The sequence below is a fragment of the Hyaloscypha bicolor genome, assembly GCF_002865645.1.
Source record: "Hyaloscypha bicolor E unplaced genomic scaffold K444scaffold_183, whole genome shotgun sequence".
In the NCBI taxonomy this organism is placed as follows: Eukaryota; Fungi; Ascomycota; class Leotiomycetes; order Helotiales; family Hyaloscyphaceae; genus Hyaloscypha; species Hyaloscypha bicolor.
The window spans coordinates 2,634,354-2,660,136 of NW_020194685.1; the positions used below are offsets into that span (position 1 = coordinate 2,634,354).

At 50.8% G+C, this 25,783-nt stretch overlaps 10 protein-coding genes across 10 annotated transcripts; 3 read left to right on the forward strand and 7 right to left on the reverse strand.

The window, feature by feature from the left end:
- Window positions 1–436: 436 nt before the first annotated feature.
- Window positions 437–1,334, reverse strand: K444DRAFT_576335 (carbonic anhydrase). The gene is made up of 5 exons (XM_024877521.1): window positions 1,214–1,334; window positions 1,017–1,162; window positions 852–962; window positions 686–794; window positions 437–629 (listed from the first exon to the last, which is right to left on the reverse strand). Exons 1-5 carry the CDS (start codon window positions 1,252–1,254, stop codon window positions 506–508), a joined length of 531 nt encoding a protein of 176 aa, XP_024727572.1. The 5' UTR covers window positions 1,255–1,334; the 3' UTR covers window positions 437–505.
- A 475-nt stretch (window positions 1,335–1,809) lies between these two features.
- K444DRAFT_657543 (NmrA family protein) lies at window positions 1,810–3,071 on the forward strand (the record flags this gene model as incomplete). The annotated part of the gene is made up of 2 exons (XM_024886169.1): window positions 1,810–2,040; window positions 2,185–3,071. The coding sequence occupies exons 1-2, from the start codon at window positions 1,971–1,973 to the stop codon at window positions 3,069–3,071; spliced, it is 957 nt and encodes a 318-aa protein (XP_024727573.1). The 5' UTR covers window positions 1,810–1,970.
- A 540-nt stretch (window positions 3,072–3,611) lies between these two features.
- K444DRAFT_622037 (uncharacterized protein) lies at window positions 3,612–6,018 on the reverse strand. Its single transcript, XM_024882018.1, has 3 exons — window positions 5,504–6,018; window positions 4,559–5,231; window positions 3,612–4,501 (listed from the first exon to the last, which is right to left on the reverse strand). Exons 1-3 carry the CDS (start codon window positions 5,838–5,840, stop codon window positions 3,925–3,927), a joined length of 1,587 nt encoding a protein of 528 aa, XP_024727574.1. The 5' UTR covers window positions 5,841–6,018; the 3' UTR covers window positions 3,612–3,924.
- Window positions 6,019–6,431: 413 nt separating this feature from the next.
- Window positions 6,432–8,594, reverse strand: K444DRAFT_710756 (carbohydrate esterase family 16 protein; the record flags this gene model as incomplete). Its single annotated transcript, XM_024888222.1, has 4 exons — window positions 6,432–7,298; window positions 7,346–7,822; window positions 8,284–8,416; window positions 8,464–8,594. 4 exons carry the CDS (start codon window positions 8,592–8,594, stop codon window positions 6,918–6,920), a joined length of 1,122 nt encoding a protein of 373 aa, XP_024727575.1. The 3' UTR covers window positions 6,432–6,917.
- A 1,832-nt stretch (window positions 8,595–10,426) lies between these two features.
- Window positions 10,427–12,276, forward strand: K444DRAFT_622043 (uncharacterized protein). Its single transcript, XM_024882019.1, has one exon. The coding sequence runs from the start codon at window positions 10,563–10,565 to the stop codon at window positions 12,069–12,071; it is 1,509 nt and encodes a 502-aa protein (XP_024727576.1). The 5' UTR covers window positions 10,427–10,562; the 3' UTR covers window positions 12,072–12,276.
- K444DRAFT_274705 (uncharacterized protein) lies at window positions 12,207–12,903 on the reverse strand. Its single transcript, XM_024871493.1, has 2 exons — window positions 12,272–12,903; window positions 12,207–12,212 (listed from the first exon to the last, which is right to left on the reverse strand). Exon 1 carries the CDS (start codon window positions 12,821–12,823, stop codon window positions 12,401–12,403), a length of 423 nt encoding a protein of 140 aa, XP_024727577.1. The 5' UTR covers window positions 12,824–12,903; the 3' UTR covers window positions 12,207–12,212; window positions 12,272–12,400.
- A 503-nt stretch (window positions 12,904–13,406) lies between these two features.
- On the reverse strand, window positions 13,407–16,836 carry K444DRAFT_638018 (uncharacterized protein; the record flags this gene model as incomplete). Its single annotated transcript, XM_024884202.1, has 2 exons — window positions 13,407–16,402; window positions 16,740–16,836. The coding sequence occupies 2 exons, from the start codon at window positions 16,834–16,836 to the stop codon at window positions 13,407–13,409; spliced, it is 3,093 nt and encodes a 1,030-aa protein (XP_024727578.1).
- A 1,262-nt stretch (window positions 16,837–18,098) lies between these two features.
- Window positions 18,099–22,703, reverse strand: K444DRAFT_576343 (uncharacterized protein). Its single transcript, XM_024877522.1, has 4 exons — window positions 22,363–22,703; window positions 22,222–22,312; window positions 18,998–22,174; window positions 18,099–18,947 (listed from the first exon to the last, which is right to left on the reverse strand). The coding sequence occupies exons 1-4, from the start codon at window positions 22,539–22,541 to the stop codon at window positions 18,321–18,323; spliced, it is 4,074 nt and encodes a 1,357-aa protein (XP_024727579.1). The 5' UTR covers window positions 22,542–22,703; the 3' UTR covers window positions 18,099–18,320.
- Window positions 22,704–22,987: 284 nt separating this feature from the next.
- Window positions 22,988–24,455, forward strand: K444DRAFT_648492 (acyl-CoA dehydrogenase-like protein; the record flags this gene model as incomplete). The annotated part of the gene is made up of 4 exons (XM_024885468.1): window positions 22,988–23,179; window positions 23,235–23,392; window positions 23,444–23,484; window positions 23,533–24,455. The coding sequence occupies 4 exons, from the start codon at window positions 22,988–22,990 to the stop codon at window positions 24,453–24,455; spliced, it is 1,314 nt and encodes a 437-aa protein (XP_024727580.1).
- A 178-nt stretch (window positions 24,456–24,633) lies between these two features.
- Window positions 24,634–25,593, reverse strand: K444DRAFT_638021 (DUF292-domain-containing protein; the record flags this gene model as incomplete). Its single annotated transcript, XM_024884203.1, has 2 exons — window positions 24,634–25,521; window positions 25,570–25,593. The coding sequence occupies 2 exons, from the start codon at window positions 25,591–25,593 to the stop codon at window positions 24,634–24,636; spliced, it is 912 nt and encodes a 303-aa protein (XP_024727581.1).
- Between the last annotated feature and the right edge of the window lie 190 nt (window positions 25,594–25,783).

Below are 25,783 nucleotides of genomic sequence, written 5' to 3' on the forward strand. Positions count from 1 at the left end.
TGTTCTCATTGGTGAAGTTGCTCATCCAATGCTGCCCTTCAACACAGGGGGAAAGCAAGCACTTGAAGATTGTGGCGCTCTATTCGCTCTCTTCTCAAACCTGACGTGCAAGACACTGATCCCTGAACGCTTGATAATGTTCGATCGAGTGAGGAGGAAGAGAGTGAATAAACAGCAGATTGTATCAAGCGTTCCGACAGAGAAAGTCAAGTACCTTGCCGATAAATTGAATATGAATCAAGGGACCACGGATGTATCAAAAACCGAAAATGCGAGAAAGTTTATTGGGAGAGCTCAGGGTATATTCAGATGCGAAAGTGAGAAGAGTATTCACTGATTTGTCGTCAGATATGACATCTTTAAAAGATGCGACGAAGTTCTGAGATCCGCCGATAAGAATTGGTTTGAGGGGACAAATACAGTTTGATTCAACGGTAGCAAAACTTTATTTACTATTTATTCGTCCTCTTCTCTGTTCGTACAACTTCCCTTTCCTTCTCCGCCCCTAAACCATCCTCTTTAGTTCTCCGGTGAAAGTATCAAACACAAGACCGGCAATAGTCATGTTTTCAGCCAACGTGGGGAAGCTTTTCAGATACTCCACATCGGCAACGACACTCTTCTCGGGACTAAACTCCAGTCAACTTCTACTCACCCGGGCAACAAAACCAGGCATGGTACGTACTCGTTGATTGCTCCATAATTGAAGTCGGGATGACGTCCAGCAAAATCAGGGTGCTTCTTTTCGACTCGGTCGTGGAACTCTTCCTCACTTAGATACGTCATGCCACAATCTTCATGCGACTGTCAGCGCAAGATTTTGGTCCTCGATGGTAGGAAGTTTTATTTACCTGTGTGGTGGATCACAACCACTGTTCCAGTCGCCCCAAGAGAATCAAGGTCGAGGATGGAGCGCAGTGCATCCACTGTCCTGCCCCCGCCATTTCGAATAATTGCCGCTTCTACCGCTCATCAACATCTGCCCTCTCTCGTAAAATTGTACCTGCTGAACTCACCACCAAAGTTGAGGCCCAGAAAGTGTTCCGGGGTAATTCGTGGATCGGCGCAGGAGATGATGACTGTCCCTTTTGCTCCCTTCTTCTTTCTTTTCTCCAGACCCTCGCCAAGCGGTGGCGGTCGCTTGTACGACTTGGAAACCTCTCTAGAGCTTTTGTCAGTGAGGAACTCTACCATCAGAGTATCTTTACCGTACTTGTTCCTCTCAAGGAGATCTGCAACTTTGTCTGTTGACATTGTTCAAACACACTTGCTCGACTTGCCGAATTGATTGATATTTGTTCTATTGATTAAGGAGGTCTAAAAGAGTTTATTTTACTTGGAAAGAAGGCATTTTGGCTTGAAGTTGTTCTATCTATTATATGTGAACTCAAACACTGCAGCTGGCGGCTGCTTCCACACACGCTGTGTAAGCACAGCGCTGCGTGTGTGGTCATCGAGTGCCTCAACTCCATAGAGTCCAACCATGCCGCCCGCGGAAGCTAGTTCACGAATCAAGATTTTCGAAGAAATCGATGCACATTGTAGAGTAATCGTCATGCAGTTGTGTGGCTGGGGCTTGGTTGTGGGGTGATTACTAGTTCCTCGCTTATTTACGGCCGAAAAGGAGAAGCGGACGAGAAAGCGCCTGAATAAGCACCTCCGTATTATAACTCCGTACAACGTCCTTAATCCTCTTTCCCAACATCAAGTTGTATGATTGTCCGAGGCAGTCTGAATCATGTGGAGTGTGGAATAAGAGTGAAATGATCATTCTGGGAAAGTATAGTTATGCTGAAGTGTATAAGAGGGGTCAAGGACCCACTTCCAGATCGACTCTCCTTCCTCTCCAGTCCGCATCTCTTTCAACTTGATCATTATCTTGAAGACAATTCCTTCGTGAAAAGAATATCAGTTCGGAAGTCGGCTTCAAATTTTTTATTTGTTTCATCAAAGTCAACCTTAATTTCAAAATGTCAACGCCAAAACAAACAGTACTCTTGATCGGCGGAACAGGGGCCCAAGGCGTCCCAATCGTGAAAGGTACATACACACCTTCCTCCCCTCTCCCCGCCATCCCTCTAACAACCCCCAGAACTCTCCAAAACCAACAACTACACCATCAAAGTCCTAACCCGCTCCCCCACCTCCCCCTCAGCCCCTCCCTCTCCGCGCTCCCAAACGTAGCCCTCATCCCCGGCGACAGCTACAACGAAACATCTCTCCACTCCGCCTTCGAGGGCATCGACATCGCCTTCGTAAACCTGAACGGCTTCGCCATCGGCGAGAAGGCCGAGATCTACTGGGGGATCCGGATCTTCGAGCTGGCGCGCGAACACCGCGTGCAGCACTTCATCTGGGGCTCGCTCGCCAGCTCGTACAAGGCCAGCGGGTACCAGGCGCGCTTCCGGACCGGGCACTTCGATGGCAAGGCCAAGGTCGCGGATTGGATTTCGGCGCAGGAGATAGGGGAGCGGGGAATGAGGTGGAGTGTTCTGACGAGCTGCATGTATCTGGAGACCTTCGCGGAGATGCTGGCTCCTGCGCATGAGACGATTGACGGGGGCGAGGTGGTGGTGTTCAAGGCGCCGGTTGGCGGGGGAACTCCGCCGTTCATTTATTTGGAGGATTTGGGGAAGTATGCGAGATGGATGATTGAGAATCCGCAGAGGAGCAGCGGTTTGAATTTAAGGATTGCGACGGCCAATGTGGGGTGGGAGGAGGTCGCGAGGTCCTTTACGGAGGTCACGGGCAAGAAGGCGATTTTCAGGGATCTTTCTCTGGACGAGTATTTCGCGTCTGGGATCTTTGGACCTGCGGACAGGAAGGTGGGACATTCGGTCGGGCATGATGATGATACCTTGCAGACGTACAGAGAGAACTTCTCCGGATTTTGGAATACATGGAGGGAGGATGTGCTGAAGAGGACCGAGAAGGACTTTGAGTTGATGGATGAGATCTTACCAGAGAGAGTCAGCAGTGTCGGGGAGTGGATGAGATTGACGGGGTATAATGGGGAGAAGAGCAATGTCTTGAAGGATTACGCTGACGCGGGAGGAAAGAAACCGCAATGATTATGAGGAGGAAGCAATATCAAGAGACAGGACATAGCAGATAATTAAATGTAATCAAGGCCAAGACATGCCCCTCAACTCCGGTTCCCAGGGGTTAATCACTACTAAATGGCAACCCAGAGGACAGAAACAAAACTCAAAATCCATTTTCAAATCCTTAGAAAGGATAGCTTGCCTCAAGTGCAAAACAGACCGGGCTTTGGAAAGTGTTACACGAGACAACATGATCGAGCATCAGCTCTCCCACGAGAAATTTTCAGGATACAACCTTTGAGTACGACGCTGACCGGTGGAACCCTAATCCGTACTCTCTTTCTCGTCGATCTGTGATCAATTTCTGCAGTCTTCCACTTTCAGCAACAGAGCTTGTGTTTTCGTGCCCGCGAGCGACCGAAGGGGCCGGGAAGCCGGAACTTTGTGGGAAAGGGCGGGCCGATTTGTAAGACTGGATGGGCACGTGATCTGCTATGAATCAGAGATTATGAAGCTGGGTGGAACGAGAGAGCATTTGCGGAGTGAAATAGCAAGAGCATTTTTGACGTAAATTCTCTTTCTTTGGGTTGACTCCGAACCATGCTTTGTAAACTTGAGAGAAGAAAAGAAGCTACTTGACCCCGACTAGGACTGGCAAGAAGGTGGGATGAAAATTCCTGAGTAGAAACATCTCCATCAATCATTCATTCAAGCGCACTACAGCGAAGTCAAGCTTATATCATGACGCTAGGTATACCAACAGCAGCCGAACCATCCCCTTCTTTTACCAACCAACTCCACCTACTCCAAATTTTATATATGCCACAATGCCCCCTCTGTCTTACTCCTTTCCATTCTCCCATCTTCCCCGTATATCATACTACCGACTCTGCAAATGTCCTTGCTGAGCTTGTTGCTGTTGCTGATTCTGGACCGCCGCTTGCTGCTGAGCCTGCTGCTGCATCATCTTCTGCCTCAACAGATCATTCTGCGCCTTCTGCTGCGCATTCGCATCCCCTCCCGCTCCAACATTCACACTCTGATTCCCCTGCACCGCAGCCGCGTTCTGTTTTTGCGCCTGCATCTGCTGTTGCTGTGCCTGGTTCCTAGCTGCCGAGTGCAGCGGTGGTTCCTTCTTCGGATCCACGCCTGGGAATAGCGCTTGTAATTTCTTGTATAAATCTCCGAGCGACAGCGCGCGCTCTTCTTCCATCTCTTCTGGCTTCTTTGCGTCCGCCTCGGGTTTCTTGTCTTCTGACGTACTCGAGGAGGGTTCTTCTTTTTTTGTTGTGGGAGAGGAGGTGGATGGCGTGGTTTGGCCGGCTTGGGCGAGCTTCTGCGAGGGGGGAGGCGCGGAGATGATTGCGGGGTGGGCGGGGATCTGGGAGGATGGTTTGTGGGATCTGTCAGCGATGGCGGCGAGGTATGCGAGGTTGCATTGAAGACGGCGCATGCATCTATCCATCCACATTAGCTCTCATCCCGTCCCCTAATCCAACTTATAAAATACATACTCAAAATATTCCCTAGTCAAATAGTCCCTTGTCTGTTTAGGTGCAGGTTTCTCTGCCCTTTCTTTTTCCTTCTCTTCTTTCTCTTTTCCGGTTCCTTCAGGGGAGGCGGTAGCAGAGGCAACTTCGTTCCTCTCTGCTTCCGCCTGTGCTTTGGCCTCCGCAATGCTGTTTAACCGCATACATTCTAACAGCAGCTCTCGATTGATATCTAACAACAACGTGACTCTCTCCTTCTCGCGTGCTTCTGACCCGGGACTCAATGGTGTAGCAATATTCGACCCAGCATTCGCGCCCTGTGAGCCCGGCGGGAAGTTTGGTGTTTGCGGCGTGACGACCGTGCTTGCCTGCGCTCCCTGATTACTGCTTGGTGTTTGCAGATGCGTCTGATTCGGGTTCTGGGGTGTAGAGAATTGCGATAGTGCATTGGCGTTCGGCGGTGTGTTCTGTGGGACGTTGCCAAAGGGAGGAGCTCGTGGGCCAGGCTGTGTAGGCGTCGATGAGGAAGGGGGAGGCTGCATCCGCTGGGCCTGGTGTTGTGGATTCATGTTCGGGGCGTTCATGGGGTAGGACGGCGCGTTCGAGGTCGTGGGCATGAAGGAGAGGTTGGGACCGGAGGACGCTGGCATGTTACCCCCGTAGGGCGAGCTCGAATATGGGGTCTGATATGCAGGCACTGTTTATAAAGAATCGCGTCAGCATTGTTTGCTGGGTCCGAAGTAGCAGACAATCGTGGGAAGAGGATGACAGGAGATGGTAGAGAGCTGGACATCCTGTACTCGGTCTGGATTGCTGACGGGCACCTGCTGCTGTATGCACCGCAGAGCCCACGGCGCCTTCTTCGAGCAGTGATCAAGCGATGCCAGGCAGTGACGAGCCGGACGAAGCAGCGAGAGGTCGACGACCGACGTTGGGACGGGGAACAATTGTGTATGCTGTGCTACATACCTCCACCAGGCATATGCGCCATACCGTTGTTCTGCATCATTCCCATCGCACCCGCATTGGGGCCCATGCCAGGCCCAGGCTGAGCAGCGCCTCCATAGGGCGACTGGTGAGGAACAGGACCAACGCCGCCGCCATATTGCTGTGGATTATACATCAGGTGCTGAGGCTGCTGGCCGGGTTGGGGTTGGGGTTGGTGAGGATGGTGGGGGGTCTGGGAGAGGTGCTGCTGCTGGTGCTGCTGGTGCTGCTGCTGTGGAGGGGCGCCATTGGGATTGGGGACGAAGGCTGCAGCAGGAGAAGGGTTTGCCGGGCCATAGCCATAAGCAGGTGCGTACATCCCGAGAGGCTTCCCTATCACAGGGCGGCTGGCATTGCGAGGGGCGTTATAGGGCAGGCAGGACGTGCGATTAGAGTCGAGAGATGTCAATCAGGTGGGTTTCGGGACGGTGTGTCGTGGTAGGGATGGGGAAGGCGGGGTCAAGGGTTCGGACCGGCAGGACGTCGGGGGGGGGGGGCGGGGAACGGGGAGGCTGGGAGGCTGGGAGGCTGGGGTGCAGCGAGTGGCCGCGTTCGGGTGCGGGTGCCGGCGCGAGCGCAGGAGGGCTTGGCTTGGCTTGACCTTGAGACTGGGCAGAAAAGGGGGGGCCAAGTGAAGCGTGCAACAGCTGAAACTTCAACGATTTCGCTGTGGGTGGTGCTGTTAACGAGCAGGAGGCGAACAAAGTGCCACCCGGACAAGGGTGAACTTCACGAGGATACCTCTGTGTTGCGCTAAACGCCGTGACTGGCTAAGCTACGGCTTTCTATTATGGACCACTTATGCACGACATTGCTCAGGCTCATTGTTATTGCATTTTGGCGGCCGTGATCCGCGAACGAGGGGAGGGGGGTGGTTCAGATGAGATGAGGGGTCGTGTGAGAGGGGAGTGGGATGGGTGGGAACTGAGGACATGGATAAAATGGGGGTCAATCAGGTGATACCGTAGACTTGAGAAGGAGTGGATAACTGAAGCGGGATCCCTTTTTCACAGAATACCAACCTAGAGTGATGTCTGTGAACTATAGTTCGTGGATGCTGGATATTAAGTCCTGTTGTAGAAGAAGAAAAGGGGGGTCCAAGCGGGAGACGACGTGGTGCTGATCTTGATATAGAAACCCCAGCCGTGTGATGGGAAATGCCAGAACCCTCCGAAAGGGACGGCCCGTGACTGAGGTGTGTATGCTGCTCGGATGCGGGACGAAGATACCGAGTCGGAATTGCTTCTTCGGCGAGGCTTCACTGTCCAAGCATAATCCAGGCTCCAGCCGTGTGAATCGAACGACATCCTCTTGGCATATGCAGTGACACCTCACTCGGCAGAACTGTTTTCTCGTCCAACCATTTCATTAATTCGTGTTCATCGTTAAGTTCCCCTCACTTCCAATACGCAGCATACTTACTCGCCCCCTTCACGACATTCACAAACTCCCTCGCAATCACCTTGTCTGTCGCCTCACTCGGATGCAACTCGTCATACCACATAAAGTGATCCAGTCCCAGACGACTCGTCGTACAATTCGTATTCGACGGGGAACAAAAATAGTACGTTCCCGTTACATTGGCTGGCGTGGACAGATACTGGCTCGGATGGTTGTAGATGTCAGTCATTAAACTGTGGACATCGAAGACAGCGAATGAGGCCCCTGGGTACCGTTTTGCGACCACCGCTTCGTAGGGAGTGCGGTAGGTGAAGAGGGAGTTCACGAGCGTGGTGTATTCTTTCATCTTGTAGCTGACTTCGGTGATGTTTGCGGGCTGGCATGTGTGAGTAAGGAGTTTGGGGGAAGTAGGGGAAATCTGACCTTGTCTGGCCAGTAGTGACTTGCAGCGAGTCCTCCTTGGCCAGGGGTGCCATACAAAGGCGACAACTCCAATGGCGCAGTGTTTATCAGCACGAAATACCTCCCCCCATTGGTATAGATCTGATCAAAGCGACTATAGATACAATCCACGTAATCCGGGATCGTCGTCTGGTTGAGGCTGCTATCCGTCAAGAAGGCATAGCTTCCAAGATCGTTGGTGCCAATCCACATGGAATACACCGTGTTATCGCTCTTCCGGTTCGTGTAAAGCGTGTTCGTGTTCGTGGTAGCATTGACGAACCTGCTGTCTGCGATGAAAGCATTGACTTCGTACACGACGTCTGGGAATGGCCCGTTGATGGCCCCAAGATAACGGTAGATCTGGTTGTTGTCACAAACTGCTCCGGAAACAGCGTAGTTGTAGAGCTTTGCGCTGGTGTAGTTTGTTGAAATTAGGGGCCTGAGGCCCCTAATAGGCTTAGTAAGCCCTGGAACCGAACGCCATGGGGCTGTGCACTAGCTTAATACCCTGTCCAGCTGGAATACCCTGTATAGCTGGAATACCCTGTACGGCTGGAATACCCTGTATAGCTGGAATACCCTGTACGGCTGGAATACCCTGTATAGCTGGAATACCCTGTACGGCTGGAATACCCTGTATAGCTGGAATACCCTGTACGGCTGGAATACCCTGTATAGCTGGAATACCCTGTACGGCTGGAATACCCTGTATAGCTGGAATACCATGTACGGCTGGAATACCCTGTATAGCTGTAATCGGTTCAGCTGGCATAGGGATTTAGTACATGTGACTTAGGGGGTTCAGGGCTATATATACGGGCTACTTACCACTGTAGAACAGCAGTCAATTCAGTACGTTTTACTTGGTTTACATTGCAAGCACGTGACCCTAGCTATATTGCTTTAGCTAGTTCAACATAGTTTGATACCCATCGATCCCACGTGACTCCCCCGCCTGCTGTTGATGTGCTCCCTGGGAGTAACAATCCTGGGGGAGGCGCTGATCCATTGTGATTGATGAAGTACCCCAATCGACTTTCGTCTGTATAGCTATCAATTCGTAAGCGCCGTTCTTTGACATGGTGTTGCTTGCTCACCTGTCCCCGAATGTTACCAAATTGTCAAAAGTCGGGACGAAATGCGATCCCCATCCGGGATGACCATGATTATCGGTATCTGCAAAAACAACTGCACTCGCAGCGATGAGTGCAAAGGTAAACAACTGCATCTTGATACCTCAACACCTTGACCTGACAGAACCTCTAGTCAAAACGAAAATCAAGAATTGGATCAATTGGAGGAAGAAGGCGAGAACAAGGAAAAGGGCCATACGAGCATCTATATAGATCCCACCCCTCTAGCCCGGAACTTACGATTAATAAAAAAAAACATTCATGATTTGATCCCAGATCTTCTTCCGGATGCCCCATCCATACATCATTCACACGGATGAGGGGAGGCCTGCATTAGCCAAAGACCCCTCCTTATTAAAGTACAAGCTCTAGATGACACAAGAGCATCTGGACGAATTGGGAAGTGCCGGTTGAAATTATCCATATTTGGCGATGGCCTGAGATTTCGATTCAGTCAATGATAGCTCAAGGCTGACAACGGGTGGAAAAAATGAAGGGCCGTGAACCGTGCTATGACGAGCCTGAGTGCTGCAGGTGAACGAACCGGCATGTGGGAAGCGGAGGACGAAGGGTGGTGGGACCATCCTGGCAGCCATGCTCGGATGTTGGGATTGGGAGGCTTGTTGATCGGTGCGGAGGAGGAGACGAAGTTGTTTTCAGCCTGAAAAGGAGACGGAGTCTCGGTTGAGCTGCCAGGAGATCTGCGTCTTGTCCGTGGATGGCCACCGTAGTTAGCTCATGTGACTAAACACGTGACTGGGACTCGATCATAGCATCGGGCATTATTCGATGCCTTATGTGAGATGAACAGAGAATGAGTTTCTAATCTCGAAATTATAGAAGTCTTCGGCTATGAAGAATTTAGCTCTATTCTGCTAAATTGTGAGTACAGATAAGTTGGATGGGGAGCAGAGAGGCAACTCGTCTTGAGTTGAAATGACAACCCTACACCCTGCTATCGAATCTCGTTAATTCATGGAATCTTTGGTGCATTATGAATTTTGCGATATGCAGCAGAAGTTTGAAGCATGGTGGATTGTGAATGTGAGTCGCAATGTGAATACAGGTGCGATTTGCAATAAAACGATTCCAAAGGATTCACCTCTTGCTGTATGATTTCATGCAATGCCTCAAATCTTCAATATAAATTGCTTCACTGATCTCTGTATGTGATAATTATCTGTCTCAAGGCTGAGAATGAAGTATAGCTATGGGTATTGCATTTTCTCGCGGGCACCGACCTCAGCGTTTCTCTCACATCACCCGACAAGAACCGACCAACCACATATCCTGTAAACGACCTTCTTACATAGCGAGTTACTTCAGGGAATTGCTAATGTGTTTCGCTTCGTTCGATATCTATTGCTCACTAAGAAGTGGTTCTCGTTTTCAAGTGCTTCTCGTTCGGTTCTAGGGTCAATCAACCATGAAAAACTAGGGAAGGGTTGATGTCTCAATTCTAGAGGCGCTTTTATATTATTTTCATCTTGAACCCCATGGTTAGTAACAGTAATGAGCGTCTTGTTTAGGCTGTTTAGAGGCTAGAGCTAAACATGAGACAAAAAAAGGGATGACTTCTTAATCTTCTACGATCAACCGCAGGTGAGATCCGAGTTGGCTTTTAATTTCCTGTTTGTTGGACTTCAGAACCCTTACTTGACTGTTTACCAAACGAGGGCAAGCTTAAATCGAGTAGCCACTGCTGCCTTAAACATGCGGATCTTCGTCCCAAGTTCCCGACGTTGGTCGCGCCTCGGCTAAAAAGGGGGGCGAAACACATGAGCTCGTATGCTCTCTGCCCCGGTCCGCCGAGTACCTGCCTGACTTAGCGCTTCATGCAAGCCTGGTACAAGTAGACTGCGCCGCCCCCGCTCCAAGACTTAAAATACCCGACTTCTCCTCGATCAGGTTCTGAGGAGGCGTCAAGTTTCTTTCACATCACGATCGTTAAGTTTGTTGAGTGCGTTCATTCGTTCTATCTATTGATCCTCTCGACCTAAACGACGTGAACTACCTCCTGTAGGACCCCATCGCTTCTCGATCTGGTACTGACGTTGCGCAACATGGTCCACATTTCCTCTCTGCTTCTGGGACTCTCAGTAGCGGGCAGTATAACTGCAGCTCGTCCATATGGGTACGACAGACCGGCCAAGATCTCCCTGTACGACCCGTCCAGCGCCGTCGAAGCCTCATCCGACCCAGCGGAGCTCGACTGCGGAGAACACAGAGGACCGACCATCTACTCTCTTAATATCAACACCTGTCTCTGGGGAGATTTCCCTCTCACCCACTTCCGGGTTACGACAATGCCAGTCTGCGCAAGTGGTGCTCAACCTGTGGCTTACTTCTTCTCTACGACAAGCTGCACTGGCAACCCGAATTTCCGCTCTGACAATCAAATCATCAATCAAGAATACCGTGGCCTCCACGACAAATGTCTGTCCTTGAAGTCACCAGCACAATGGTCGATGATCTTCCGTTGCGATAAGCAAGAGTCTAGAAGCAACCATTATGTTCAAGCGATTCCTTACAACTACAACTCAAACAAAACCCCCATTCCCACAGATCCGAAAGCCTCAGACGCTGTCGTAACACCACACACTTCATTCGATTGCACGATCTGGAAGCCCAAGAAGCCCACGCACCTTCCTGCTGACACCTGCATCACATTCGAAGGCCGTGAAAGTCGCAGCGTCTTTATAGACAAGCCAGCGACCTGCGCAGATGGGTCCGAAGCACTCTTGGAATTGTTCAGGGAACCAGGTTGCGGAAAGGAGTTGTCCGAAGGAAACGATGGATTCACGGGCTGGGGTGGATCGTTCGTGTCCACGAAGTGTTACAGTTCGGATTCGCTTATCCGCAGCATGTGCTTCCGCTGCGGTGACAAGGAGATGAAGATGTACGAGGATTTACCTCCTTATAAACACGCTGAAGTGGAACCTCTCGTCCTCCATGGAGCACCGATGTCTACCCAAGACGATGAAGAGCCTGTACTGCTAGTCGATCCCAACAGCGAGAAAGTCCTCAAGCCAACCTTCAGTCCTGGTATCAGCCCCCAAAGCACCAAGCCTCAAGGCGGAAAGGTTGAATCATACTACGTTGAAAATTGTAAGATTGAGGAGGGACGCTCCCACAGCGTGTCCGTGAGACGAGCCGATACCTGCGTCTGGAGCTTCATGTACAAGAGCATGGAAGTCACGTCTCCTGCCGTCTGCGCGAACGGCACGCAAGCCTTATTCGCCACCTACTCGCGTCCTGGCTGCAAGCCCGACGACCTCAAGTACCTCGGCGAAATTCCCGAGGAGTTCACAGATGGCTGTGCAGATATCTCGGACATTGACAGCTTTGCTTTCATCTGTGAGGGCTTGCCGGAGACCGAGATTGGTAATAAGGGGAGTGCGGGTGGGTTCCTTAAGTTTATTGGGATTGTTCTTTTGATTTTGATTTTGATGATTGGGTTGAGTATTGCGAGCTGTTGTCTCAGGGGAGCGGCGATGATGAAGCAGGCTAATGAACTTTGGGCGCGTATTATGGATGCGTTCAAGGGGAGAGAAGGCGCCATTCAACTGTAGAGGAATTGCTTGGAAGACGAACTTGGGAGCTGGGGGGGGATTACTTGGCGTTCTTCTGCGGAAAGGAGGTTTCATTATTCTTTGGTGGACATGGGAAGGAAATGTGCCCATGGAGCTTAGGATATCAGGGGCTGTCAAGAACTATAACCAGAATAGAAAACTTTAGCTACCGGCTTTGTTTCCATTCAACGAGAACGTACCCGCAATTCACAAAATAGAAACCTGTAATCCAGCCAAGTGCAAGGCATTATCCAACCAACTAATCTTCCTCACAAAGATCAAGGCAATAAATGTTTGCCAAAGCTATCATCGAGCCACCGCTTCTCTTTCTACGTCTCTGTCGTCTCTCCATCAGGGTGTGATGAGCGGATAAGTATCATGTGTAGCGGATTGTGGAAAAGGACTCGCAATCTCACGACCTTTCTCTTACTGGAACTGGTGAGAACCAAAGACTGAACATTACCTAGACCACTCCTCTCCTTATCTTTCTCTTCCACCATCCACCGCCCCGAGCTCGGCTGAAACGTAGTCATATCGTTAGTAGCAGCCATCCCAACAGATCCCGCATTCATGCTCATCTCAAACTCCTTGCCAGTCTCAAGATCTTTAAGCCTAACGGGTACAGCGAACCCTATTTTGTTTTCGAGATTGGGACGGCTGTACGTGAAACTTGACCCTTCCATCCTCGATCCGTCTGTCAGCTTGGCTTGGTAATTGCTTTGCATCATATGATGATCCTCGTCCTTGATCATTATTCATCCATTGCATCGACATCTTCCTGGAACAATGCCGCCTTATGGAAAATCTGCATTTTATTTGCTCTAGAATCTATTCCACTTCCACTTCGCTTCGTGTACACATCCCTCCCTCCCTTTCACCCGACCACACCCATCCTCTCAACGTCCACCACCACTACCACGAACGCCAAACGTAACGACGAAACCAATCATACACCAAACACCAAGCTATGCATCCTTTCTTTCCATTCGATTCATTCCCAACTTCAGTCCCTGCTTCGCTCGAAGAAAAGTCCATATGTATTGCTTGCTCAATCCATCGCCCGCCCGCCCGCTCGCTATGCATCAATCAAAGAAAAGAGAATCCATCGCAAGTACCATAACTAAAAGAACCCGAGGTATCTCCCGTTGTAAAGGAAGATAGAAAGTTTTATCTCCCGCATACCATGCCACGCCATATGTGCTTGCTTCAAAGAAAACAAAAGAAATACCACAACGCATCGTGCTGCTGACATTTTCCACCGCAATGTTTCCAAAGCAATCCCGTCGAACGAGATGAGTATGAGATGAATGTCCGCATCTGCAGCTGAAGAATGATCTAGTGAGTCTTCTTCCTCGGACTCGCTCTCTTTCCGCCTAAGCTCGCACGACTACTCTCCCCTCCAACCTGCCCCTTCATCCTCTCTCTAACGACGCAAAACTCTCTAACCACACCCTCATGCGCTGCCATGGTCTCCACCCATCGTTGCAATACCACTTGATCTTCCTTTAGTCCCAAGCGATAATGCTCTGTAGCCACTTCATCAGTCCAGCGCTTCGATCCGGCGGCAGCTACATTATTCTTCCGTGTCACCATGTGCAGGAGGAATTTGGAACTGAAATGATCCCATTCGGCGGTGTAGGTGGCGTACCGCTGGATGTAGTTATCGTATGCGAGTTGGGTAGGGATGCCAAATTCAGATGGAGCTGGGGGGGCGGGAGCTTTGGGTGGTTGAGGCATGTTGAGAGAGGTGATGAGATCCTTGATTCTGAGGTCGTCCAGACCAACTTTAAGGTCAGCTGTATCGGTCGGTGTTGAGGGCGCTGACTCGGCTGGACGCTTTTGTGCTTCCGAGAGCTTCTCATTGATCTTGCTGGCGGTAAATTGAGGGACAGTGTGGTTTGCCGGTGGGGTATCGACATCCATTGGATCCGGTGTGATCGTTGTCGGCGATGCGGTTGGCTTGCGGCCTGTGAAGAGAGGCTTGTCTTCATTTGATGAGCTGCCATCGTCGACAACAGCGGCCTTACCTCCCAAGGTGGTCCGCAGGGTGGGTGTTCTCTTTCTCAAAGGATTGGCAGCGGTTCGCGGAGGAGGAGCAAACGTCTGAGACTTGAATGTCTGGTGCCATTCTTCAGCTGAGAACTTCGCCCCAGGAGACTCAGTGGGTGTCGGTTCAGTTGGTGGCGCAAAAGATGGGATGTCTCCAGGCCCTGATCGAACCTTAATTGGTGATCTTCCTCTTGAACGGCTACCAGATTGAGCACGTCCACGAGCTGGAGATGGAACTGGTCCTGCTTTCGGATCCGGTTTGAAGTAATCTCCACCAGCCTCAAACTTTCCCTCCCAATGTTCAGGCGTAAACTTCGTGCTGATATTCTCCGCGCTACTACTGAAGCTATTCTTCGGCGGCTGAGTAGTTGCAAATGCGCCATTGGGAAAATCGAAGTTGAATCTAGGTAAACGATGATAGTGATTAGCATTATTTTCATTTTTATTTTTCAAATCAAACATAAACAAATCTCGGCGCTCGCTCGCCGTATCATATCCACAGAGGTCATCACTCAAGTGCTTGGACTTCTTGGTGGGGCTTCCCGCCTCAGCAGGACTGAGTTCATTTGGCGCGAATCTGCTGTTGATCTTAGAAGGGGTTCCCGCTTCAGCCGCACACCCCTTGTATGTGAATTTGCTTCTGATATTCGGGTATGATGGCAGCGGCTTGTCGAATTTGTCTGGTTGGTCCTGATTGCTGTACCTTGAGGTAGAAAGCCCAGTCGGGGTGTAAGTTTGAGGCATTTGACCCGTGCTTGCTCTCTTGCTGCTGAGAAGACCGTCGACAACATTGCGCTGAAGAGTTTCAAACGCATTGAGATCTTTTGGATCAAGTGTGACTCCACTGGGAGGTGTCGTTGGTCGAGATTTCTTCAAGGAAGACGGAAGCTTCATAGAAGATGAGCGAAGTGGAAATGGGGGTATTGAAGAGCTGCTCTCCGCAACTGTCGGGAGACTGTTTTCGAATGAAGATTGCTTTCTTGCAGGATTGAACCAATTGCCTCTGGAGAAGAACGAAGAATTCTCATACATTGAAGGATTGCCGTTTGCATCTGTCTTGGCCTGACCAGAGCGTAGAGGAGGTCCATCTGGAGGAAAACCGTTAGGTGGGGGTTCTGTATTTGGATTTTCCTTCATCCATTGTCTGAACTGCGAGACTTTGCTTGGCTTACTTGAGGAACTCGGATCGTTTGTAGTGGGATCTGGCTGAGGCGGAGCACCACGGGGTTGCTGTGGGGTCGTAGAGCGGTAACGGTGGCTTGATCGAGGAGGCCGTACCTCTTCATCAGAGGTATCATCCACGCTGGCAGCGTAAGGCCTGGAATTGCGTGGTGTAGTTCGTTCAGCAAAAGAGCGAGCACGATGAGGCGGCTTGAAACGTGGATCATCTGTCGTAGGAGAGAAACCATTCATCGTGGGATCAGACGTATCAGTTCGCTCTCGGGTACTCTTTGATCTGTTGATATTAGCACTTTCGAAAGGATTGAACTTCTCCCCTCCCTGCGTCGCATAAGGCGTGCTCAATCTTGGCTCCATAGTTGGCATTGCCTTTGGTCGGAATTGTCTCAAGGGATCGGGACTAGCATTATGCGTGGAAGGCGGAGGATCTCGAGCGGGTAGATCAGGGGCAACGCTTGGCTTGTCCCGTTGCGTGAAGTAATTTCCTCTCGGTGCTGGAGGCTCATCACCACCGGGTGTGTTGGGCATGAAGCCTTTCCGACTCGCAGCACTTGAGCTGTGACTCCGCTGATGTTGGCTGCTACTCTCTGGTCTTGGGGGAACAGGTCTTTGCGACCTAGCATTGCTCTCTTCGCGCCCAGATGTTGGAGTACCTCTTGGTGGAGGTTGTGGAGATTTCCACGTCTTGCCAGGTCCATGTTCGGTGGCCTTGCTGTGTCTCAGATTCTCCCATCCCTCATACGTAGCCTTTCTAGCTTGTGGACCTTCTTGTGCTGCTTGATATGCGGATGCCGGCGGAGCTTGGAAGTTCTTGCGGTAGCGCTCTGCACCGGATGAGGGCGGTGGTGGTTGTGTCTTGCGGGCGGAGGTTGGGGGTTTCGGAGGCGTAGGATATTGTGAGCTTACATTCGACCAAGGATTTCCTCGCATACCAGAAGCCCCCGCATAGGTGTTCCGGAAGGTGGAACCCCTGACTCGGTTGGCATCATACTTTGCTCTTTCCGTAGTATCAATGAGGACTTCGTGTGCAGATTGTATTCGTTGGAATTTGGCTGTGACTTCATTCTCTTGCCCTGGGTTGCGGTCTGGATGGTACTTGAGCGCTGCAAAGTTGAAGTTAGCCGTTTGATCAAAAGTGTAAACATGGTATGCTATAAAGGTTGCCTATCGAGGGTGAAGGGATCCGACAGAAGGACATCAGACGGTACAAAAGCTGTCCATCGTGCTTGTACCATCCCATGACCAAAGCCAATAGATCCGACGGACCGACATAGGACGTTACCAAACCTCCTCACTCTCAAAGGTGAGGAGATCCGACGGACCGACACGGGACGGACCAAGAAGAAGAAAAGCAAGGAGATCCGACAGATCGACATAGGACGGGTAAGAAACAAAGGACGGTACATGAACAGACGGAAAGAGATCAGTCGGATCACATACCAAGCTTCTTAAACTGCTTCTTGATTTCCACAACATCGGCCGAAGGCGCAAGCTCTAGATCACCGTAGTAATCCCGCGTAAGGTCTGCCTTGACCATCTTGCCTTCCCTGCTCACACCTTGGTGTGCTCTCAAATGGTTGTGGAGGTGTTGTGGTGCGCATATAATCCGCGGTTGGGTGTGGAAGACGGATGTTGTGACTTGAACTGGTGGTTGAAGGTAGCGCTCTGTCAATCTTCTACTCGCTTCCGGAAATCGATTGTGTCCAGCAGCCTTGTCCTGCTCTACTGCACCAGCCCTTTTCGGATAATCGTGGCAGATAGAAGTTGCGCAGCGCTCTGCTCAAAGAAGAGAAGTGCTCTGTGGATAGATATGCTCTGCTTCTCGCTTTCCTGTATCGATTCCGTACACACCAGCGCAGCCTACCTAGCAATCCACTGTTGCTTTGCAACTGTCGCTCTTTGAAGGTTTCTCAGTATGTGCTGCTGCTCCGGACCGCGTGCCTCCGTGCCGCTGGTACACTCCTCTTCTCAGTGAGCTCAGCGAGCGAACCAAATATCCTCTCTCCTCTCCTTTCCACTCTGCCGTGTAGAAGCCACGCTTGTTGTCCCTCAGCCGCAAGGATACGGAGCAGAAGTGCACGATAGCGATATCCAGAAGCCGTCAAGATGTTGGTACAGATCTCCTCCTTCTCGGTTTTGCCTTCGTACAATGGAGTTCAGCCCCGCTCGTGGAGAGCACCGCCCTGCGTCCCGGTGGCGGCGCGACCTCCTCTTTGCCAAAGAACGATCGACTCAATGCTTCTGCGCGCTCAAATATGCGGGAGCCATGGACCACAACAGGCCAGTCCTCGAGGGGTTTGCTGTATTGCACAGGATCTGCGGGGTGATGTCGTTGGAAAGAGGGTGGTACGATGCCTTGTGCAACGACGCGAAAAACAGAGTGCTCAGCCGCCAGCCAGCCCTTTGGTAAATATTCAAATTTAGCCGAGCACAGCCCAGTGATTGCACTGACGGCCAAATGACATCACCATAGCCTTTCAAGACGATCTTCGAGGCTCGAACATGCTATGAGGAGGAGATAGATGGTCAATTGATTCTGTTCTCGCGCTGTGTTGCACTGTTCCCAGTGCTGCCCAGCTGAGGCGGCTAGCCAAGTCAGCTGCAGATCTTCCGCTGCGTTTCCCGCCGCCAGCTGTCTCGATAAGCTGAACATCCCTGCAACTTCAGCCTATCAGTAGAGGCACGTGATATGGCTCATTTCTCCGGCTTGGTGTCCCTGATGCAAGGCGTTGTCAGCTACGCACATGTACAGGAAGATGGTAAGGCTGCATGTAATACTAAATCCAGCATATGGGTAAGGTCAGAAAGTGAAGAATCATTCGTATTCATTGCTCCTATGCATCAATCAATACCCCATTCATTCATCCCCCGTACCCCAAACACCATAACGATGAATGAATGCATGCTTCTCCAAAGAATCTACACAATACAAAAACATCTCTAATGTATGCATTTTCCAAAGCCTCTTCAGTCCTGCCCCCATCTTCGTTCATAATTCATTTCTTTCCCACATCCATGTTCCTACACCATAGAATCATACGTCCATCCTCCTTGTCTTCTCACTCTATCTCTGCCCTCCAAATCTCTTCTGACCTCATCCTCGGTCAATCGATCCTGCCCAGTCCAATTGGCACTGGACGTCCTGGCTCGGAATTTGTGCCATCTATCTTTACTCTTACTGAACACCTCCTCCATGTTCAGCGGCCCTGGCTGCCCGAATATTGTCGCAGGGTCTATGGGCTCCTGTCTGGCGATCGCTTTTCGGAGAGCCGGAGAATCCGTCCAGCTAGGCGCATCGAAATTATCATCAGCAGAATCCTCATCCTCTGAGTCCGTATGGATCTCTGGCAGCTCAATATTCTCTCCGTTTTGATATCGTGGAGATGACTTCGCGGCCGATTTCGCTCCTGACTTAGCCCCGCCATTCGGAGCACCCGGTCGAGCTGGAGTCTTGTGGTTTTGATTATGGACTTGATTCGAGCTTGATGCGAAAGGGATTGGAGCCTTCGAAACCTGCGCCATATCCATGGGGTGTGTGGCCTTTGCCTGGTTCATATTATGCTGTGAGATAAGAGTTGACCTCTGGAGGTTACCTGCAGCTGGCGCAGGGGCGTATCCACTGGGAAACAGCGACTTGGTTTGCATTTCCTGTAGATAATTAGTACGATGATTCACAACCTTTCAGTCTGGAAGCATACCTTTGGACGGCTGCTAGATTGCCTAATGGGAGGTGCAGTCATCTTCGGCTGGGGCTCAGTCATGTCTTCATCGTCATCAAACTCTTGGCTCGTCTTGCGGCGCTTGGATTGCTGCTCATTGTGTTGATAAGAAGGTCCATTGCGCTGAATTGTAGGGCGAAGGTGATGGTCTTCTGACTCTTGTTGGAGGGGTCTCTTGGGAGGTGCCTTGGTGGTGTTTTGCAATGTAGAGCTGACTGAACGGCCAAGATCCTCTTGAGGTTGGGGCCGTTGAGCAGGAGCGTTCACCATTCGCGGTGGCTTTGATTGTGCCAATTCGGCGCGCGGGACCGGGACGGGTGGCAGTGCCTTCTCCTGGAGCATTGCATGCGTGAGATCACCACTCGGCTGTGGTCGGACTGCTGGTGGTGGGGCTCTGGTCTCCTTGGCCTTCTCCATCTCAAGTCTTCTCTTCTCAATTGCCTGTCGAGAAGCAGCTTTCTTTGCATCTGCTGCAGCGGCTGCACGTTCTTTCTCACGCTGCAACTCCTTCATGCGCTCAGCTTCCTGTCGGCGCTGCTGTTCTTCTTTGCGGCGCTCTTCCTCCTTGATGACAGCACGTTGTCGCTCAATCTCCATTTTAGCCTCCTTCTTACGTTGCGCAGCAAGTTCATCCTGCTCTTTCTTTTTTGCGGCAGCCTCCAATGCTTTGGTAGCAGCAGATTTGAAGCTGCTCGTGGATGCCTTGCTTTGAATAGAGCTAGTACTGGCCTTGTGTCTCAAACCTTGAGATGGGGTAGGCTGTTGGGAAGATGCCAGCGAGTCTTGCAAAGATGCAGCAAGCGTTGAGTTCGATGGATGATATTGGTGGCCACGTTGAGAACCCGTGTCGACTCTGATGACCGTGGGAGGCTTGGCCTTTGTGTGAGGTTCCTTTGCCGGTTTGAGTGGTCGCTTTGCTCCAGGCCGACCAATTTGAGACTTTGGTCGAGGAATTGCCGGTGGGGGCATAGCGTGAGAAGCATCTGACATCTCAACATCTCTCCCAGCGAGTTCATCCACACTAGCGGCAGCTGCAGCAATTCCCTCAGCCTCCAATTGCGCCTTGGTCTTGCGAGGGCTGGTTCGAGTTGCTCTCGGGACTTCAACATGGCTTGCCTTGGCTTGGGCTTCTTTCTCTTTACGGGCTGCAACCTCTTTCTGCATCGCAACAACTCGCTCTTTCTCAAGGTGAAAGACTCTTGCTTCTTCCTTGACCTTCATCCGGGCCTTTTCGAGTTGATCAGCCATCTTTAGTGCTTCCTTCGCCTCCTTAGCTTCTCTGGCCTCTTCGTGTTTTCGTCGTTCTTCCCGCTCTGTTGATGCTCGAGTCTTTCGGGAGCTGGCTTTACCTGGGCTGTCTGGTACTCTCTCGTTATGGTGATCCAGGCTCGGATAGGAAGGACTTTTGCTGGACTGCGAAACAATATCTTCGAAAGAGGGTGCATGGTTTATGCCCAGGCGCGTGCTGACTGGAGATAGTGTCGAGGATTTGGCTTCAGCACTGACGGCAGCGCTGCTAGCAAACAAGCCTCTCGAAGTCTTCAAAATAGAAGAGAACTTGTCCTTTGCTGCTTTCAATGGGCTTCCTCTATAGCTTCGGGAAGGAGACTTCGGCGGAGTTGTAGATTCCAGTTCGTTTGAGCCGATCGATGGATTTGGGTTGGAAACAGAGATAGCCTGCTTATGTCCAGGAGAGCCTGCTTTCTTGGGAGATCTGAGAACTGAAGTAGACACTGATTTGATGTGACCAAGAGTGCTCGTTGTTCTTTCTGGAATGACAGGCTCTCGGACAGGAGATTTTCTATGCTGGTCTCCTCGTTTTGGAATGTTGAACTGAGCGCCACCAATGCTATCCTTCCCATGGATGCCCTCCATTACATCTGTAGAATGACTCTTGGGCATTTGAGGACGAGGACTGAAAATTGATGGTTCGGCCGCCGCAGCATTCGGGGGTCCAATCCAGCTGTCTTCATCTTCAGGGAAGGCTCCGGGTGTCGGCGGAGGGCGTTCTTTGCGGAGAGGCGACTTTTGTCGTGTCTCATGAGTTGTTGGAGGGTGGCTGGCCTGGACAGGTTCTGGTTGAACGGGAGCCGCATTTGCAATCGATTTTGATGGTCGAACATTGGATTGGGATTTCCCAAGCATGCTAATCTGATCTTGAAGTCTTTGGGTGGAGGTTTTGTTATGAAGACGAGTCATCTTGGAATCAGTGTCATCTCTAGCTTCCGGGCCATTGAGTTCATCAATATCCATATCATCTTCGTCTCTATCCTCTTGTCTGGCATTCCCTAGACTCTTTCCTCCTGTCAATCGACCGAAGTAGCTAGTCCTCGATGGATCGATATGGCTGGTGCGCGAAACACGGTTGCCAATACTCTGCTTCGTTGTGAGCGGCTCTCGAGCGGGTAAAGATGCAAAGCTGAAGCTGCTCTTCTTGCGAATAGGTCTGATTGGGCTCGATCCTTCGGATGGAGACTGAACATCGTGCATTTGCTCGTCTTCTTCGACTGAGAGAGGTTGGGACAATTGTTCAACAGGGACAGGTAACGGTTTTGGTGGAGAGCATTTTGCCGGCGTAGGTCGCGCAGGCGAGTGTTTCTGTGGTGATGGTGGGGGTTGGTAACGGTTTTGAAGTGGTGACTCGAGAACCGGATGTGAAATCTGTTCCAGCTCATGGCTGGGCTTATCAACTTCTGGCTCTGGCGCGACTTCTGCTAACTTCCGCGTCTGCTCCTCTTTAGCAGAGTGGAATGATCCATCTGTTGCTGTTGTTTCCCGTTCCTCTGAGTCCCGACCCAATATGACCACATTTGTATCATCATCTTCGGATTCAATCGTTTCGGGAGCCTTAGGAGGAGATTTCAGAGACACTCGTGCTGGGGATACTCTCGGTGTCGGTTGGTGAGCTGCTGGCTGAATATGGTAGGCTGCCTCATCCGCTTGGCTGCCATGGTAACCTGAATCTTGGGTATTGTGGACGGGAGGCTTCGGCGGGGACGGTTGTGCTGGTTCGGTTGCGCTTAGAACAGGCTCCTCCTCTTCCGGTGTTGGTAGATCTTCAGCTACTTGAAATGTAGCAACTGATCGTTCGAAATGCGCTTGTTTGAATGGACTCGGGACTCCTCGTGGTGTCGCTGAAAAGACATCTGATAATGGCTGTCTGGTATCAGCTAGGGCTACAACTCGCGTTCGACCTAACTTACTGGGCGCGCCTCCAAGGGGTTGGCCTTTCGAGCTGTTCGTGGTGTCTTTCCGCGTAGCTTGCCAGGTGTTTTGAAGATTTCCGCGACGTTTCTGCAATGATTTGATCAGCTAGGTCCAGGAGTGAAAGCTTGTTTACTTACACCTGGTTTTTGCTGAATATCTCAGCCATATGCTCATTCAGCCAATCGACATCGTTTCGCGCAGAAAAGCTAAACTCTTCAGCTTCTGCGTTCACTAACTGTAGCGCAGCAGTCCGTTCTTCTGTTATCCATGATGTTGATCCGACCTGTAGTCGCGGGTTTGCTCGCATCGTCGCCATGATCTCAAATCAAAACAATGCGCGTCGAGCTATTGTCAACAGCACAACGTGGATGAAACCTTCGAGTTCGTGATCATAAGATCATGTCGTATAAAGGTGAAGCTATGTTAGCACTGGCGAAGTATCGAATTGTCGTTGTGGTTGGATGCTGGAGCTGTCGAGTCGAGGGGGTTTGGAGATCTCGGATCATTGTTTTGGTTGCAGCTCCCTGGCTCGGGCCATGGACGCGATTGGCACGTGACCTGGGAGCCAAAGTTGGCAGCCGGCAATTATCGGGAACAAGAACTTCCCCTCATCAACTTCGAGGGGAAAACAACTTCCTGAACTTCTTTCAACTCTGTGCTTCTTTTCCATTTCCCGTATTTCATTTGTTTCTTCTTGCTTCAGATTTTCTCAAACCGTGAACCTCTGTATACCTTTTCTTGCATCCAGGCAAAGAGTTCAGAATGCAGCGAATTGTCCCAAGATGCATCGGCTTTGCCCCTCGTCACCACAGCCGCATCCCATTTTCTGCTTCAAGACAATTTTCAATTTCAATCCCACGCCGAGCAAATACATTGATGGAAACAAGTGGATTCTCAGATACTCAATTGCAAGTTAGAGAAGCAATTGCCAAAATATGCTCAAACTTTCCCGACGTGAGTTCGTAAATCTAGTCATTATTTTGTGTGTCTTGTTCTGAAAGGGCGCCAGGAATACTGGGCTGCACATGACGAATCAGGAGAGTATCCCCATGAGTTACATGCGGCATTATCAAAGGATGGATGGATTGGAATCGCTCTCCCGGAGGAACTGGGCGGGTCCGGGCTGGGCATCTCAGAGGCAACAATGATGTTACATACCATTTCAGAGTGAGTCTACTTAAAACTTGGTTCACTACTTGGAGTTCTAAATCCCCGTAGGAGCGGTGCTGGTATGGCCGGAGCTCAGTCAATCCATGCGAGTAAGAAATCCTGGCTCCAATTCAGTGTATTTGCTCACTCCCTGGAAGATGTATATGCAACTCAACCAGTCGCCAAATTCGCAACTCCCGAGCAACGAAAACGGATGCTGCCAAAACTCATCAATGGCGAGTGGCGAGTTTGTTTCGGGGTGACAGAACCGAATACAGGCCTGGAGACCTTGAAGCTCCGAACTCAAGCAGTCCGAGATGGCAACAATTACAAAATCTCCGGCCAGAAGATATGGATTTCGTCAGCTCAAGTAGCGACCAAGATGGTTCTCCTTGCCCGAACAACACCGTTAGAAGAAGTCAAGAAAGCCTCAGAAGGTCTCTCCCTCTTCTTCATTGACTTCGATCCCAAGCAACCTGGACTGGAGCTCAAGAGAATTAGGAAAATGGGAGGAAGAGCAATAGATGCTAACGAGGTCTTCTTTGATAGCTACACCATTCCAGCCGATTCATTGATTGGGAAAGAAGGTCAAGGATTCAGGATTGTGCTGCATGGAATGAATGCCGAGAGGTGTCTGCTTGCTGGAGAGGCGTTGGGACTTGGCTATGCTGCACTTTACCGAGCTTCGAAGTATGCCAAAGAACGAGTCGTGTTTGGGCGTCCCATCGGCATGAACCAAGGGATTCAGCACCCTCTTGCAGATGCCTATATGCATCTTGAAGCAGCCAAATTAGCAACATATCATGCTGCGAGGCTCTACGACCAATCGATGACTGATGAAAGCATCACGCAAACAGCAGTTGGAGTTGCTTGCAACAGTGCCAAATATTTGGCAGCTGAAGCTGCATTCACAGCTTGTGAGAGGAGTGTGTTGAGTTTAGGAGGAATGGGTTATGCGCAGGAGTATCATGTGGAAAGGTATCTGAGAGAGTGTTTTGTGCCCAGGATTGCACCGGTGTCGAGGGAGATGATCATGAATTATGTTGGGGAGAAGGTTTTGGGCTTACCTAGAAGTTACTGAGAAGGGGGGGCGAATTTGATGGACTGGTAATGTTCCACGCGGTCTCGTACACCCTCCAATATAGAAAAGAACAATTAGGCATTCAGACACTCCGAATTCTAGCTTCATTTATAATACTATTAACCCCCAAGTCTCACTAACGCCTATACTCCGAGTATGCATTACCTTCCTGATCACCTCACTTCTTTAACGCCGCAAACCTCTTCGCCAACTCATCCACATCTGGTATCATTCCCCCAACCGGCCCCTTACTCTGTGTCCCCTTCCCAGCACTAGCATCCTGCATCTTCTTCGTCGGTTTCAAATCCAGTGTGCCCTTGACCCTCGGATGCAAATTATCCGTACTCGGACTTGGGGGATTAACCCTTAACGGACTGCCCGGGCCAAAACTCCTCGGCGGCGTCGCCTTACTCAACGCCTCTCTCTCCTCTCTCTCCCTATCCACCTTTCCCCCACCAGCCAAAATCGGCTCCTCCAAATTCTTCTGCGCCTGCCCTCCACTCGGATTCTCATCGTCATCATCATCATACCCTGGCGGCTCCCCAAGTTCCTCCTTCGCTTTCTTCGGCCAATCTACTCCGTATGTCCTCGCAATCTCTTCTAAGTAGCCGTTTACGAGCTCTGGTGGAGGAGGCGTAACAGCAAGCTTCTTAAGCACCTTCTCACTAACCTTCCCATCACTATTCTCCACCGCCTCCAGCGCAAATTCCTTCCCGAACTTCTCCACCAGCAACAACCTCACCTGCTGCAACTCCTTAACATCCGTCCTCGGCGCCGCATAAATAAGTGACTTGACCGCCTCCTCCAGGCCTGGGTCACAGGTCGGCGATTCCATGAGTCCTGTTCGTGCCAAAAGGAGTTCGCAGTAGAGCTCGAGGATTTCGTGCAGCTCGGTGGTGATATCGGATCGGATTATGTTCTCGACGCGAATTCTTGCGGACTCGATTTTGCCGGCTTCGAGCAGTTGGGCCATTGCCCGACGTTGTTGTTTGGATACTGCTTCGTCTTTTTGTTGGACCATTCGCAGGCGCGCGATGGAGAGCTTGAGTTGGACTTTGAGCTTTGCCTGGTGGGGGTTAGGGATGTGTTGCAGTTGGAAAGATCAGGATCTTACTATGAGGGATGAAGAGGGCGCCATCTCGATGGAGGTTGGAAAGCAACTCTTGCTATTCAAAAGATGTTGGTTGTTGTCTGGCTGACTTACAAGTTGGTAGCCTGGAATCTCGATGGCGGGGCACGAGGGGTGGACATACGGTGATCGAGAAATCAAGTCGCGCAACCGAATATCAACCTTCTACAAATCTTCCAGAGCTCCACAAATCTTCGAC